At 37.5% G+C, this 17,088-nt stretch overlaps 1 protein-coding gene across 5 annotated transcripts; it reads left to right on the top strand.

Moving 5' to 3' along the window:
- The first annotated feature begins 6,559 nt into the window (after positions 1-6,559).
- On the top strand, positions 6,560-10,867 carry LOC113344258 (pre-mRNA-splicing factor CLF1-like). Of its 5 annotated transcripts, XM_026588267.1 has the most exons (6): positions 6,560-7,145; positions 7,318-8,317; positions 8,477-8,733; positions 9,263-9,386; positions 9,640-9,766; positions 10,098-10,867. In XM_026588267.1, exons 1-2 carry the CDS (start codon positions 6,971-6,973, stop codon positions 8,304-8,306), a joined length of 1,164 nt encoding a protein of 387 aa, XP_026444052.1. In that variant the 5' UTR covers positions 6,560-6,970; the 3' UTR covers positions 8,307-8,317; positions 8,477-8,733; positions 9,263-9,386; positions 9,640-9,766; positions 10,098-10,867. The 5 variants fall into 5 exon arrangements, with proteins under 5 accessions (XP_026444052.1, XP_026444051.1, XP_026444050.1 ...); XM_026588266.1 differs by having other exon boundaries at positions 9,263-9,766; XM_026588265.1 differs by having other exon boundaries at positions 8,477-8,950; positions 9,263-9,766.
- The last annotated feature ends 6,221 nt before the right edge of the window (positions 10,868-17,088 follow it).

Here is a 17,088-nt window from a genome sequence, read left to right as displayed (position 1 = left end):
ACGAAGCTTCTTTATTCCCATGAAGTTATTCCTCAAGCATGCGAGATGGAATATCCCCTTCTTTGCTTTACCTACTAGCATCATTGACTTGGTCTTTGTCTCATCCTATTGGAACATATTCTTGGTGAACACGTAAATCTTGTCGGTACTCGGAGAAATGTACTACTCAAGCTCCTACGCATAGTGTTTGTGCTTCACGTCTTTACCTTATTTTCTTAGCCCGCTAATGCAAGTTTGCATCATTTGGAGTTATCGTATTTTAGACAACTGGAAGATGGAAAGTATTCGTTTTCCCTTAAAATCTTCCGTCGAAGGCGGAAACAAGGGGTTTGTCATAACAAAGAACCATATTGTCAACCGCATTTAACAAACTCGTAGATTTGACTAGATCGATTACTTTATGTACTTCTCATGCAGATGATTTGGGTGCTTCCTATGGACAATTATTCATCATACTCGCTGACATTCCTGTCATACTAACTAACATTCTTGGCTTCATACGATGAACGACATCCTTGTGATCCATTAAAACAAAATAAATATGATAGACAACAATTAAAACACTAAACAAACAATAATTCTTATCTTATATAGCATTAGGTTTAGGTAGTTATTATGGTATGATAGACGACAGCATAGAAAATTTCTTTATACCCCCATAACACCCGTCCTCCGTCACCGGGTATCCCGTAAATGAGATCAGTTTGGCCGCGAGGAAACATCTTCAGCAGTTCGGGAACATGATCATCTTTTTTCTTCTTCGGACCATCATTCTTACCTTGTTCTTGAGCTTCTCCTCATCATACTTTTCCTCCTTTTTCAGCAACATTCTTCTCACTTTTTTCTTCATCAACTTCCTTCTCACTTTCCTCTTCATAACCTTCCTCGTCACAAATTTGTTCTTCATTAACTTCTTTACAACCACTTTCTTCTCCATTTCCTTCGTCTTCTTTAGTAGGTGTAGCAGAATGATATTCTTATTGTGTTGGTTGATCCGCTTAAGGTGGTGAATCATTGAAGCAGATCCATCTGGCTTTTTTCCCGATGCCTTTCAATAAGAAGAATTAAAATTTTTGACGTTCGTTCGACGGGGTTCAAAACAATTAGGAAAATCAAAATCAATTTTCTTATTATATTTATTTTCGTCTTACCTATGTTACTTTCCCTTGTTGTCCCTGTCCTCGAGATTACGGAGATAAGCGACAAACAACAATGAAATTAAATGCATATTTTTGAGTTCAAGGTGTACAGTCCGTTTAATCGATACACATATAAAAACCGATTCCTAACATTGCGCAATAGAGCTGGCAAACCAAGCCAAAACCCGCGGGTTGGCCCGTCCCGTCCCGTGAAAACCCGCACCCGTCCCGGATGGTAACTAAACAAGACGGGCGCGGGTTGTACAATTAGTGGCTTGTGAAGAAACGGGTTAACCCGGCCCGTACCGTGAAACCCGCGGGTTGGCCCGTAACCCGTAATTTCATACCCTGCTGAAACTGAAACACGTAGCTTGTTACGTGTCATCCAAATTTTCATCGTATAAAACGGAAAAACCCTATCTTTCTTCTTCGATTCGGAGAGATTTCTCAAGTTGAGCTTCAGAGGAAGAAGAAGAAGCGGCTGCAAATCACAACATGGTAAGTCCCTCTTTCAATCAAATAAACCCTAAATCATGTTTCAATCTTCATGATAGATGTTGATTTATACAAGTTTATGATTTTGAATTTCTGGTGATTTTGTTTTGATTTCTGTAGACGTTTAAGTGAAGGAATGGTGGTCGTAACAAACATGGCCGTGGTCATGTTAACTTCATCCGTTGTTCAAACTGTGGTAACTAATTGATTTCATTTTCACAGATTTGATTTGATTTTTTCTTGGGATATGATATGAATGGATGTAGATTTTCTGATTCAGTAGTTGTTTTTTGTGGTGGTGGTGGTGATTTGGAATAGGATAAGGCAATCAAGAGATTTTTGGTGAGGAACATCGTTGAACAAGCTGCTGTTAGAGATGTTCAGGAAGCTTGTGTCTATGATGGTATGTGTTTTTTGGAAATGATTTTTTTTGTTTTTTGGATTGATTTTGGGTGTTTACTGTGATTTATAGATTGATTTTGATTTTGGGTGGGTGATTGATTCTTTATGTGTAGGATACACTTTTCCTAAATTGTACGCCAAGATGCTTTACTGTGTGTCCTGTGCTATTCATTCTCATGTGGTGAGAGTTCGTTTTAGAGACAAGAGGAGGAACCGTGACCCACCTCAACGTTTCAAGCGTCGGGACTCGGGTATGTGCCCTGCACTTTTGTTTCTCATATGTACATTAAACTTAAACTGCTTCCATTGATCATGCATACTACTAGGATCTCTATGCTTTGTGTATTAGTGGTTTAACCAGTTAGTAGCCACAGTTGTAGACTATTGTGAATTTTTTTTATGTGAAGTGTCCAATTTGGTTTTTAGCATTATGCAATGTGACAATGGATTTGTTGTGATGGAAATGTAATTCCAACTTTTATAATTGGTTTAGTGTAAGTATTAACTGCCGAAGAGGTATATTACAGGCATTCTTGTAACCATTCCTCTGTTTTGTTCTTTTACGCTGCTTCTGTTTATCATACACATCACAGTGCTCTATAGTTAGGTTCATTTATGGTAGTGTGTACCTTCCCTTCACCCTGTTCTTTTCAATGACTTGCAACTTAAACAACTGTTAATTATCATGAAATTGTATGTGGTTGTAGTTTTCAATGACTTGCAACTTACCAGTATCTCCAAATATTGCATAGAAAAGAGATTGGAGATGTTTTTTTGATAGTTAACACTTTTTTTGATTAACCACACAATATATATTTTGTGCAGGAAGTGGTTATTAATATTGTCGCACTTGGTGATACAAATTAGAAACAATGGTATCTACAGTCTCGGTCTCGAAAGTTTATTTTCATTATTTATCAATTATCATCATGAACTGATGAAGTACTGTGTAACTGTAACTAAAGTACTTAAGTACTAAAGTAAACTACTAATGACTAGTATGATAGTATATGTGTCTGTGTTTCTTTAAATGCAAAATTAGTTTAGTTTTGCAATTTTGAGTTTTTGAATTGATATACCAAATGAATTGGATGAATGTTAGATACTTAGGTTGTAGCTTGTAGGAAAGGAACTTTAGATGGCCTGAATGTGGAAGAAAATAGCCCAGAAATCGATTTCTGGCGAGTTGACTCAACAAAAACCAGGTAACCCGTGAGCACCCGTGAACCCGCGAGCTTTACCCGGGACGGGCACGGGTTGGATAAATGACCACCCGTGAAGAATTTCAACCCGCAAGCTTAGGCTTGTATTAACCCGTAACCCGCGGGTTGGTCACAAGCCAGCCCCGTCCCGCCCGTTTGCCAGCTCTATTGCGCAACAACAATAAGTTTTTATGAATGCTCGTGTAATCCGATTCTAACATGAAAAAAAACATAAATAATGGGAATTTTTTCTTACAAGAATCAGTTTACTCGATAGACATATAAAGTCTGAATCCTAACATGTGAATATTTACGTTAACCGATTTTGGTAAGCCCAAAGAAATTTGATTTCGAAATTTTCCATTTTTGAGCGACTGCATGTTATAAAATCTAATTTAGAGGATTGAGTTGATAGAAAAGTACCTAATTCGAGTTATTTCCTCATTTTATAGTTCGTCTTCTTCAACCAATTTCTTCTTCGGTTTGTTTCGAATCTCTTGACAAAATTAGGGACCTTCCAAACTAGGAAGAGTTCTGTTAGTGGCTTTCTTTACTCGTGTTTGTTTCATGATTTTATAGAAAAAAGAAATGTCGTCTTTTGGATCGTCGATGATCGACGATGTTTTCGTTTGCAAATGAAAAAAAAAAGGGAGAAGAAAGGAAGAGGAACCGGTTGAAGTGAAGATGGGGATATAAAGGAATTAGGTTTAAGTTTTTTTTTGTTTTTTTTATTAGGATTTGAAGAGGATAAATTAGTAGTATGTACATTTAATGTATGGTAAATTGGTAATTTCAGCAAATTTAAATATCCCGTATCTCTTTATATGGGTAGATGAAATAATCTATAGGCCTCAAATAATATTCCTAGGCCCAAACTTAGTAGTAATTTTTTATATAACCTTCTTGTTTTAAGCATTGAAACGCATGAGTGGGAGAGGATTTGGTGTCACCTGCATCCAATCTGTCTAAATGGCGGATTTGAGATTTTCATCCAAGTTTAAACGATTACCATCTGAATTTGACATCCGCGGGTGAACATATGAGCGGATGGATTTGCGGATTCAAAAAAGATATGGACGAAATCAAGTAAATGTCGAAAATGAAAAATATAACTTAGTTTTGAAACTTAGATTACTGAAATATTGGTAATTAACATAACAAAAGTAATAACATAATGTCTTTCCAACAACCAAAAATATAATTTTACATCTTTAAGGAATTTCAATGCATCTCAATGGGAGACTATGTATCTTAGCTACCAATTTTGTATGATAATCTTCATATACGTACTGACGTTACTCTTGTGGTCGGGTATTCGATCTAATGGGTGATGTTCCACCCGCTTCCAACACGTAAAATGATCGGTTTCAAAAATTCTTCCGCATCTAATCTGTTAAGAAACGAACCGTGTGTCCACCCGCTAAAATGCGATTCGGATCCTAGTTAGTAATTCTCCGAATCATTCCCGAATGATTGGCGAACGTATCCGAACTGATCGAATCCAAATGATACTTTCGTACTATTTGAATCCTGAACCTAGTTCCCGGATTATATGTATCTCACGAACGATTCGCAAATGTATCCGAACTGACCGAATCCGAATGATATTTCCGAACTATCACTTTGTTTGATTTTGTTTATACTTTACATTTAAATACAATTAATCATTTAAAATTTTCTATTGGTAGTTGTTTAACCAGTATTTATGTGTTGATTTTTGTTTAACAGTCTATAAACTAGTTGTTTAATACATTTATGCGGTTGAATTGTTTACTTCTTTTTAAATAATCATGCTAAAATGTTTTTTTCCATCTTATAAATCATATACAAATAAAATTAGTCTCGTAATAAGGTCATAATACTTATCGATTTATCATATATGTAAGCCGAATTTTAAGTGCCAAACTCACATTTATAAAACGAATATGCACGTGCGCATGTCGTTCCGAACTACTGTCCGAACAACGAACCGTTGACCGGATTTTTGACCGACCCGACATATCTAAATCCGTATAATTCCCATACATATGTCGTCCCGAACTACTACCCGTACCCCGAATTGCTAACCAGGTTCGGATCGGATAAAATCCATGAGTTTGGATATTTTACTCACCTCTTACAAAATAAAAAAATAAAAAAATAACAACGGGTTAGTCGTGGGAGAGTTCGAGAGATTTTAATGTATTTGGGTTTTCTCCTGTTAGTCCTGAGGGAGTTTGAGGGAGTCTCTCCAAATCCCTGTTAGTCGTGGGGGAGTTTAGAGGAGTCTCCTAAACTCCCTAGAAAATACCTGTTAGTCGCTGGGGAGTTTAAAAAAAGCTCTTGAACTCCATGTTAGTCATAAAACCCTACAATATTAGGGAGTTGGTTTCTTTGGGGAGTTTGAAGGAGTTTTTAGTGTATTTTGGTCTCACAACAAATCTCTCAAAAGAGTAGAGATTTTAGTGTATTTTGGTCTCACAACCAAATTTGGTTCAAAATCTTTCTTTTCAAATCATACGGATTTCTCAAATCTCAGAAACAAAAATGTTGTTCCCAACATGATGAAATGATTATCAGATGATGGCCATTATGATACGGTGAAACATTTCTAGGAAAATATTAGGATAGTGATCTAGAGTCCATGAAAACGTGTGGATATATAGATTTGTTTAGATCTACATATCCCGTAAGATGCACCAACAAAACAAAATGTAGAAGTCTTCACAATTAGCGCTTCCCTGAGTTGAATTACATTACCACTTCTGCAACCACCGTCAAAACTATTTTCTCACCACTACCATCACCACCTATAACCAACCACTACTCCCTTAACCACCCCAAATAAGAACCCTAATTTCAGAAATAAATAAAGGGAGTTAGAATTGTATGGAGACCGTTAAATTGAAGGGGAAAAAAATTATCTCATTGCACAAAATAACATACTATTGTTACAGAGATATGATCATTTTCATTTATTTTTTTTCTTTTGATTAAAGATCAATGTTATTTGCAAATGAGGATTTATTGTTTCTTAAAAGACAATGAGTTAGGAGTGAACTCTCTCAAACTCCCCCAAACTCCCTCTAATAAACTCTCTCAAACTCCCTACACTCCCCCAGACTCCCTGAACTCAAAAACACCAAACTCTCTCAAACTCCCCACACTCTCTCAAACTCTCTCAAAATTTCTGAGATTTAAAATACACTCAACTTCCCAGGAATCACTGGAGGACTAACCCCATGTAAATTAGAAGCCGAGTAAAATTTGGAAAGCAGAAGCCTCTTATATAAGCCCATAAAACAAATATAGGGACAAGAACTTTATCCTAGCATTCTAAGATTTTCTCTCTCCTAGGGTTTGATCATTCTTTTTTCTTTCAGGCAAAAATCTCAAACAATGCCGCCGAGAGTCAAAAACAAAAATCCAGCACCAATTCAGATAACCGCCGCTCATATCCTCCGTGAAGCACGAGAACTACAACAAGACTCAGATTTCCGACCACGACAGAACCACAAAATCACCGATTCAACTGAATTATCCGATTATAATTTCCACAAAAGAAAACACTACGAAGATTTGATTCGTAGCAGTAGGAGAGGGAAGAATTCAAGTAGTATTTGGCTACAATAAGCACAATGGGAAGAAGAATCAGCACAGAAAGATCTTAAACGAGCAAGATCAATTTACGAACGAGCTATAGAATCTGATTCTAAGAATCAAACGATTTGGCTGAAGTATGCTGAATTTGAGATGCGGAATAAGTGTATTAATCATGCAAGGAATGTATGGGAACGTGCAATTAGGCTGTTGCCGATGACCGATCAGTTGTGGTATAAGTATATACATTTGGAGGAGAAGCTTGGGAATGTGGCGGGAGTGAGACAGATTTTCGAAAGGTGGATTGATTGGATGACGCCTGATCTAGGTAATTGGTTATCTTATATTAAGTTTGAAATTCGTTACGATGAAATTGATAGAGCTAGAAATTTGTTTTTGAGGCTTGTAGAAAACTATCCTAGAGTTAGTAGCGTTTATATTGAGTTTGCCAAATTTGAGATGAAAAACGGTGAGATTGATAGGTTTGCCTGTTCCTCCAGCTGAGGAGAAACGGTATTGGCAACGGTACATTTGCTTTTGGATTAATTATGCTCTGTATGAAGAGCTTGATGCTCAAGACATGGATCGAACAAGAGAAGTTTACATGAAGTGTCTTAAGCTGATACCTCACAAGAGATTCTCGTTCGCAAAAATTTGGCTTATGGCGGCACAATTTGAGATACGGCAGAAAAATCTCACGGCTGCAAGAAAAATATTAGGCAATGCAATTGGAGTGGCACCTAAAGATAAGATATTTAAGAAATATATTGAGATTGAGTTCCAACTTGGCAACATGGATCGTTGTCGAACCCTGTATGCGAAGTACTTGGACTGGGCTCCAGAAAACTGTTGTGCTTGGATCAAATTCGCTAAATTCGATATGTCTTTGGGTGAGACTGAGCGGACCAGAGCAATTTTTGAGCTTGCAACAAAACAACTTCACTTGGATAAGCCAGAATTGTTGTGGAAGGCATACATTGACTTTGAGATTTCAGAGCGTAAATTTGCAAATGCCGGAGCACTATATGAGAAGCTGCTAATTCGCTCGACTCATTACAAAGTGTGGGAAAGCTATGCTAACTTTGAAGCATTCACTCCTATTGAGAAGGAAGATGAGAATCATGGAGAAGAAGGCAGTGGAAACCTTCTAGAGCAGAAGAAACAACGTCTTGATAAAGCTAGAGAGATTTTAGAGAGAGCCCTCAAACACTACAGAGAAAATGCACCTGAGCTTAAAGAGGAGAGAGCTCTGCTTTTGGAGGAGTGGCTGAGTATGGAGAGCGAATTTGGCAGTATTGGAGATACAAGTTTAGTGCAGAAAAAGTTGCCGAAGAAGCTCAAGAAGAGGAAGGAGATTTCTTCAGACGGGGATCCCACGGCCTATGAGGAGTATTACGAGTACACATTTTCCGAGGAAACTTCGGAGCCGTATCTTAAGATATTGGAAGCTGCACACAAGTGGAAGAGGCAGAAGGCGGATCCTTCCTGAGCATATTCAATGTAATTAATGATCTCATTTGTTTTCTCTCCATCACTAGTTTAGATTTGTACTGTGGCACTACTTGCTGAGCATATTCAATGTGATCCCCCTTTTCTATTTTACTTTGTTTTTTATGTTTTCACTGTGGCTCTTACTGAAATTTAATTGGGGTTTTTTAGGAATACATAATGGAGCTCTATCGGGGAAGACAGTCTTACTTGTTCAAGATGCTGGTTTCTTTTGTATTTTTAGTTTCAACTGCCTCAAAATCAACCAACTTATATGAGAAGCTGCTTCAATCATCTTTGAAGAAAACTTATATTTGGACATGATATGCAGCATTTGGATAGGATTTGCTTTTTCTGGGAAATTGGATTTTCAACTAGCTTTTGTTAGAGGGCTATGTTACTAGTGTTACTCACCAATGTTCACTGAGGTAGTAACTAAAACTGTTATTATTTACTAGCAAGTGCACTTGAGTTCTCGAAAGGCCAACTTTTGTTTGGTAAAAGTTTGTTTTTCATGAACCACTGAGGAAAATCTGGATTTCCTCTCATGCAAATTGAAGTATATGTTACCTGAAATTGACAAGTAATACATCATCATTATGTGTAGGTTGAACAGTTACTATTTTTCCTACCAGTTGATGTCAGGTGGGGAAATCCAACATGCAGCTTAATATAATATATTGTTGTGTTGTCTGCTATTCGAGCATTTTGTGACCTTGATTACAGAGACCGGTACTGATAAAGGACACATTAAAGTAATTTTTCCTGTTAAATGTAAAACCTCTTCTAGATTGACTTTGGAAAGTTATTGCCGAAACCAGTTGAAGCTAATTGAGTATAGCAATTCTAAGCCAACTATCAATCTCTATCGTTTTTTTAATTTTGTTTTTCATGGAGGAGCCAGGCAATTTTTATGATCTTTAAGCATGTGCAGTTTTAACTGAGTGGTGTAAACAGGAGCATCAGGAAAATTATTCTGTCTGGGGCTTGCTCTGTTAAGGAGGAGGCAGGCATTCTGTGAGCCATTGTGATGATGGCACTGCATTTCTCGGCAGCAACGGACTCCATTCTCTAGAATATTGTAAGGACTGAATCTGAGAAATGGACTGTTATCACATTGGCCCACAATGTACCTACCATTGTGGACAGTACAACGGTTCTTGCTACAAGGATGGTTCATCGTAGCTTTACTACAACCATTGACATGACTACCTTCTTTGGCAAATTTTGTCAAATCTGCTCAAGTAGGACATGAGAGAACAGTATTTATCGAATCATAGTTGTAGCGTGCTTAAAACTGATCACTCGAACTGTTTTCTTGTATTATTCTGCAGGGAAAATTGTGGAGTACGATAAAGTTTATGAAGGCGGAAGGATCATTGTTTTGGAAACTTGTGCAGGAATACTGGTCTTGAAGGTATCCTGAACAGGACTCAGGGTTGGCAATAACAAAAACATCAGGTTCGAAGTTTTCTCTTTCATTTTCTGTTCAGCGATATTCTTTACATGGGATGTATGTTTGCTAAAGTTATCCAATACCAGGTTGGAAAGTTCTAAACTGGTCTTAGTTCTGCTCCAACTGTAAAAGTAAACTATTATTGCTTGAGCTTTAATCAGTACAGGACTGAAATATTTGGCGAAGTAAAAACAACGAGTAAATACAATGCCTTCTTCACTTGTCGTTCCTCCCGACAATCAATACACTAATTTCCCAAATAAATCTGATTGTTTTTTCTGTTTTTTGTTTCTGGAAAATCTTTGTTACCTGTAACTAAAAACTATGTTGTGTTAGGCTTTAGGCGAGGCGAGGCGCCAAGGCTCTGCGTGGAAAGTAGTGTAGAAAGAGTTACTCGGGCGCTAGACCTACGCTTGGTGCGCCTAGGCGCTCCGGGCGCTCGCCTTTTACAACACAGACTACAAATCCAGGTACCTAGGCAGAAACAACAACAAAAAACGAAAATTTCCCGGTATAGGTGCAAGTGAGATTAGAGTCCCATCCCTCTTGTTACTGGTTTATTGCACAACAATTCACTCTTTAACTTAGAGATAGAATCCAGACTGGATTATCCAGTTTTATTAGCAATGGGGAAGATGAGAATCATGGAGAAGAAGGCAATGAAAACCTTCTACAGCAGCAGAAGCAGCGTCTTGATAAAGCTAAAGAGATTTTCGAGAGAGCCCTCAACTACTACAGAGAAAATGCAACTGAGCTAAAGGACGAGAGAGCTATGCTTTTGGATGAGTGGCTGAATACTGAGAGTGAGTTTGGCAGTATCGGAGATGCAAGTTTAGTGCAGAAAAAGTTGCAGAAGAAGATCAAGAAGAGGAAGGATATTTCTTCAGACGAGGATCCAATGGCTTATCAGGAGTATTACGATTACACATTTCCTGAGAAAATGGGCGCCGTATCTTAAGATATTGGAAGTTGCGCACAAGTGGAAGAACAATGAAATCATTGTTCTTCTTTTTTCTCCATCACTAGTTTAGGTTTGCAGTATACCACTACTTGTTGAGCATATTTTTAAATTAAATAATTTAATATGATCCGCAAATTCTATTTTACTGTCTGTTGAGATGGGGTGCTGCTGACACAGATGGCTACGTTGCAAATTTTCTGGAAACTGAGCTAAATTTATTTTACAATCAAATGGACATACAACATCAGTAGTCCAGGTGATTTTTCAGTTTTTCCGTTACTATGGGAATCTGATTTTATGATTAAACAGCGATATAGCAAATCCAACAGAGGGGGCAGTTTGTCTGCAGCACTCACGGTCGAAACGGTGCGATTGGCTCACGCCCAAAACCACCCAACCCGAACAAAGGGAACAAAAGGGTCATTTTCACTGGGGCAGTTTGTGGTGAAATGGAACCCCATCATTTCAAAAGTCTTACGACAAGTTAGTTACTGAGAATTCGTGAAAGCTTGATGGCTACTATAAGAGTTTTTTGTGAAACTTATAAACGCGAATGTGTGTCCATGGATCTTTTAAAAGCAGGGCCAACGCGAAGAAAAATATCGCCAATCCAGATTGTTGGAAAATCTAACTGTGGTCCTTCCACCACCTAAGCCAGTTGTTGTGCAACTTAGCTTACATGGTGGAACTAATGTATCAATACTTGTGAATTATTTCATAAATTTGCAAGAGAATTGGTTGAGTGGATAACGGAACACCTAAATTAGTGACAGAATAACCGTCACTAGATAAGCAATCAGGGGTCGAGCTCCAAGTTAGCGCTGATCGCGTTAAAAAATATAGAAAAAAGCGTCCTAAACAATTAATGGAGTAACAGAAATAATCATTGAAGTGGCAAAAGTTCTAAACGAACCGACAAAACAGACCACACCAAAACCGCTAGACAAAACAAAATCGAAAAATGAGACCCCCTGCTGTCCTCTGGGGACCTACCGGAATCACACAAAAAATAATTGTGAGACAAAAAGTGATATGCAGTTTTGATATGATCTGTTTTTTGGTTTTGTTTAGAATCACTGAATCACCCTTTTTTTAATGGAAGAGGTAGATTATATTAATTAGATAGTGTAGTATAATGTTGTCAAATTGGGGTATACCCGATTTTAAGTGGATTCTTTTTAAGGGCTAAGGGGGAGTCCTAATGGGTGAAGTTACAAAATTTCGTTAGTGATGGTGTAGGGGCAGGTTGTATATCTCGTTGGTTTTTTTTTTTTTTGACCATTTTCTTTAGAGTTTTAGTAGGGGTTTTGGAGAGTTTTCAGTGTTAGGAAGGAAGAAAAGATTGCTCCAGGCCACTACATCTCCTCTTCTCTAATCCTAAAATTATTAGCTCTATAAAACTCCGGGCCACCACATCTACTCTTCTCTAATCCTAAAATAATTAGCTCTATAAAACCAAAATGGCGCTTGATAAAAATTTTGACATCGCGATCGGCGATCCAAAAATTGATGGGAATATAATAGTTTCATAATTAATCTCTGAAACATCTAAACACACAAAATAAGACACCAACTGCATCAGGACAATAATTTTTAGGAGATACTGAAATCAAACCTTAAGAAACGCTACAAAATACAAACCTTTTCCATATGTATTTCTATCGATTCCTTGTTTCTTCGATTAACGATTCCACTTAATCCCCGCAAGAAACGAATCAATCAACAGTGTTTGAATCAAGCAACTATACAGTCTATACTCCTTATAAGCATCGGGTAGCTCCTTTGATCTCTACGTATGTTCCTGAAAAGAAAACAAAGAAGAAAGCCAAAATGAATACAAACAGTTCTGGATGTTGTTGTAAAAACCGAAGAAGATGAAAAATAGGAAGAAGAAAAAAGGCAGCAGGCGTGCGTTTCTTTGTGAAAAAAAGGCAGCGGGCTTGTGTTTCTTTGGACTCTAAAAATGAAGAAGAATAGGCATAGCGAAATCGGCATCAGACGTTTCTTGGTGCTGTAAAAACAAAGAAAAATAGGGCGGAGGGAAATCGACGGCAGAATTGGAGATTAGGGTTTCACTTCCAGCTCACGAATTAGGGTATCGGTTTGGTGTTTTGAGAGTAAGGTTTGATAACTGGATATTGATCATGTATATCGAAAATATCTCAAAATCTTCAATTCCTATTGGTCGGGGACTAGGAACTCTAGAATTCAAGCTTTTCTACTCAAATTATATATACAATTTCTTGCTCAGGTTACATATGTTACGTTCACTGCCTATGTAGAGGCTATACAAACCAATTCTCTAGATCTTTGTTGACTATATTCAAGTTACAACCGACGAGGATAGTGATTACAGTTCTCCAGAAATGCCTATCTTAATCTCTATCTTGGTGTCTAGTTTTCAGACTAAAATGACCGACTTCTCTTGTTCCCATTACAGACATTCATAGACATTTTTATTATCATTATTAATTATTTATACAATTATACTGATGTTCTATCAATATGGCAAAGTAACATTCTCTTGTTCACATTACAGCCTTTCATAGACATTATTATTATTATATTAATTATTTATTACAATCCTACCGGAGTTCTATGCATATGGCAAAGTAACATATTTGGCAGTGCAGTTGGTAAAGCTTTTGTGGTAAGGTTGCACCCACAAGTTAATCTTGTCAACGAGTTCATAAAGCTGTTCCCTCCCAATGTGATCGTAGTTGCACCTTATGTCCACATGGGCATTAAGTTCGTTTTAGATTGCTCGTTGTGCAAGACTGAATTCAACAGTAGTAGAGATTCCACCTCTGCTACGCTTTATGGCTCCGGAATTTTTAATTGCTTCGTACATCCAGCCTGGATCTCGAACTTCAAAAGCAGCCTTTGCTGTTTCAAAATAACCATGTGTATCGAGTCCGGAGTAGCCCCGTGATGGTTCCACTCATGCCTCCAGAATCGATTATTGGCTTGTTCCTTCTGCTTCTTAAATGACAAATTGCTACGTGAATCTCTCTTAAACACTGCATTCATCCAATTCTTTTCCATAAAGTCGGCTATAGGTTGAATCTGCGCCTTGTAAAAGTCATGGTCAGGGAACCATGAACAAAATATATGTTGCATTTTATGCAGTTGTGCTACATATAAGAATCTTTATTAGTATCCACAGAAGTAGATTCGAAGCCACCGAATAACGGCCACGAAATATCAATCTGAACAAATCACAAACTAATTACACATTGTTGTATAAAGATCGTAGGTGGCTGATCCACCGAAAAACACATCTTTGTGGGGCCCATGAAATTCAGTATATACAAGACATGTACATGGACATTCGTAAGCAACATGTTAATAGTAATCTGTTAAATGTAATGCTTATCCTACTCTTGTGAATATATATGCCCAGTTGGGTCGATGTACTAGAGAGTGAATGAGAGACTCAAGGAAACCATTACTTCTAAAATCGAGAAGAAATGAAATGGGAACTGAATTCCCGTATTCTCCTCTTATATCTCTTTTGTTCTTTAGTTTTAAACTAATTAATTAATTAGCCTTGTCCAAGTATATCAAAGTCGTACCTGAATCACTAGTAACTTAATGCTTGGACTAATGACTTGAACTAAATAAGTCACGCTAATTATCAGACGTTATCAGCACGGTGTGCTCTAACGATTATGGACTTCAAATTCAGTTCACAGGCGGATGCAAGTTAGAGGCGATTCTGTGCATAGTGAAAAGCATACTTATGAAGCTGGTCACACGGGGAAACGAAAAACAAAGATCTTCCTTTTCCTCTCTCTAGCTACTAATTGAATTATTATTCATTTAGTTATAATCTTTGTACGGTTTTGGCAGTTAATGATTTGTTAATTTGTATTTTTATGTGGCCAGGAAATTAGCTGATCAAATAGATCAGAAACTCATGTACGGTGGGCAATGAGTGAATAAGCTTGTTATGTTGGTTCAAAAGCTTGTCTAGTTGGCTAATTATGGCAGTAAGTATAGATGTATGTATACTTCATTATTTTTATTTGGGGTTCTTTCTCTTGTTAAGTTTCAAACAAGAGTAACATATAAGTAAACAGTTTGTTTAGCTAGCTCCTATCAAGATAATACAAGTTACAAGTTGCATTAATTTGCCAGAAAATGTTTAAGTAATTTGTATTCGTGGCTCGGAATAAGATGCAACATTTAAGCATGGTCGCCTTGCATTGGCAGGGCTCTATGTGAAGAAAGACGTCTTAATTCATGCATTCAATGCGCTATGGCCGTGTAATTCACCCCGTATATGCAGTGGCCAGCATAAAAAATTGTTGTGAGGCTTTCCTCATTAGCTGAATGGAATTTTTCTTTCTCCTCGTCCTTTTACTGGATGGCGTTGAGAATAAAATCTTCCTTTGTTTCACCATAAATTTTATTTTGTGGTATATAGCTCGAAGATATATTTGCCGTATAAAATGTTGTGGTGAGCAATAAGGAGAGCCGTATATTTTGCGTCCTTATGTGTTCCCGCTAGCTTTACGGCATGCATTATATGCATCATTATATGCATCGACGAGGTGTTTAATTTGCACTTTGTATATGTTGTGTCAACAACAACGAGCGCTGCATATATTAACTGCGGCTTCGTAGATATACAAACGTTGAATGATAATGAGTGTTGCATTTTTTGTAAATGATATTTAGAGATAATATCATGTCTTCTTGCCGCCTGAGCTATTGTCTAAATCCTGAATTTGGTGAATTAAATTTGCATTTATACCTATGCAAATATTAGTATATTTTTGGCAAATAAATAGACACAGAAAATGAGGAAGATGCAATTTTGGTAGACATATTTGAATATGAGATACACAATAATTATCAGGTCTGAGAATCTGGTAAACCCCGTACCACCAGAAGTGGAGGAATACGGGACGATAGCATAATGATTGGGTAAATAAGCCATTTATGAGCCTCGTAAAGCTCTGCTATCGTTGTGACAGACACGATACGTGCATCTGAAATGCCGTTTACTGTTGTTGATTTCTGTCGGTCGTCTTGGCAGGACTGGAACTGATGTTTAGATAGTGTCTATGCTCACAAAATTTATTTTATAGTTTACTGTTGATTTTACATGGCAATGTAAATTCTTAAAATTATTCTAGCTGGACAGTAAACGAGAGAGGAAACCTATCGATTCTCTCATGGGTTGCGCATTATTATCGTTTTATGCACCCAGTTGCTCCCTCGATAGGTAGAGTAATGCAGAACTGAATGTTGTGTTGATGAGACATTCCCGTCTGAGGATCAGGAGGAGAATCGTCGACGATATAGGTTAATTTCAATTGTGTCTCATCGAATTCTCACACCGAGAGATGGATGAGGTGTTGGAGATTAATCTCTTGCTAGGTTTAGCAAGAGTGCGCTTGCTTGATTCGGCATAAATTAAAGTCCTTGAAAGGCATGCCATGAAATCGCAGCGACTGTTTCGTCTGAAAGTGTGTTGATGAATAAACGAAAACCTCTAGTTTGAGGTATGACAATCTAATCAGATAACGTCCATATTCTCTTTGAGTGATGAGTTGATATATATCCTGACGAGGAGCACATCCATAAAAGTTGCGTTGATATCTCGTGGAGAATAATATTCGCATGCTGAAATTTGGTACCAAATGGATTAGAATATCCTCGCACTCTAGAGAATAATGTAAGATCGTTAACTAGATGATGGCAAACTAATTGTCGATAATGTTCAGAGTAGCTACTGAAATTGTTGTGGATATATATCCCCCTTTGCAAAGGAATTATCGAAAAAGTGTATATGATTGGCAAGTATGAACCTCAGTCCATATTAATGTGTTTTCTCCCTTTTTGTAAGCTCTTGAGACCTTAGTCTCAGCATCGGTTACGATTTTGATGTTGATCAAAGAGCGTGGTGAAGAAAACCAAGGTCGCTTGGTATTTAGCACCACTTTGACAAAGAGTTTCCGCAGACACTAACCAGGTTGAAGTATGGTCTGGTAGTCATAAATGACTCGACATATCACCTGGGGTGGTAACTGTGTATCTATACTCATATAGATTTTAAATGAAACCCTTGATTATTGGTCGTTGATGTTGTAAGATCTTAGTGATGCTCTGGGCATTGATGGTGAGTAATTTATTGTTCTTTTGCATTCATTGAATGGTTTAGTTGACTCATTCATAAAGCATTTTGGAACTTATTACTCATGAAACCATTTTCATGTTTTCTGTTTTTGAGACGTGTTATATTCCACTGTTGTTACTACTCTACTACAAGATTTTCAAATTTGATGAGAAAGTATTCCCACCGTTTGGGGGAGGAAAGGCTGTCGCCTGAAAAACGACGTGAAGTATTCTGGTCTT

Source organism: Papaver somniferum, unplaced genomic scaffold (genome assembly GCF_003573695.1).
Source record: "Papaver somniferum cultivar HN1 unplaced genomic scaffold, ASM357369v1 unplaced-scaffold_75, whole genome shotgun sequence".
NCBI classification, from domain to species: domain Eukaryota; kingdom Viridiplantae; phylum Streptophyta; class Magnoliopsida; order Ranunculales; family Papaveraceae; genus Papaver; species Papaver somniferum.
The sequence above is the reverse complement of the archived record's forward strand: the minus strand, read 5'-3'. Positions and strand labels throughout refer to the sequence as shown.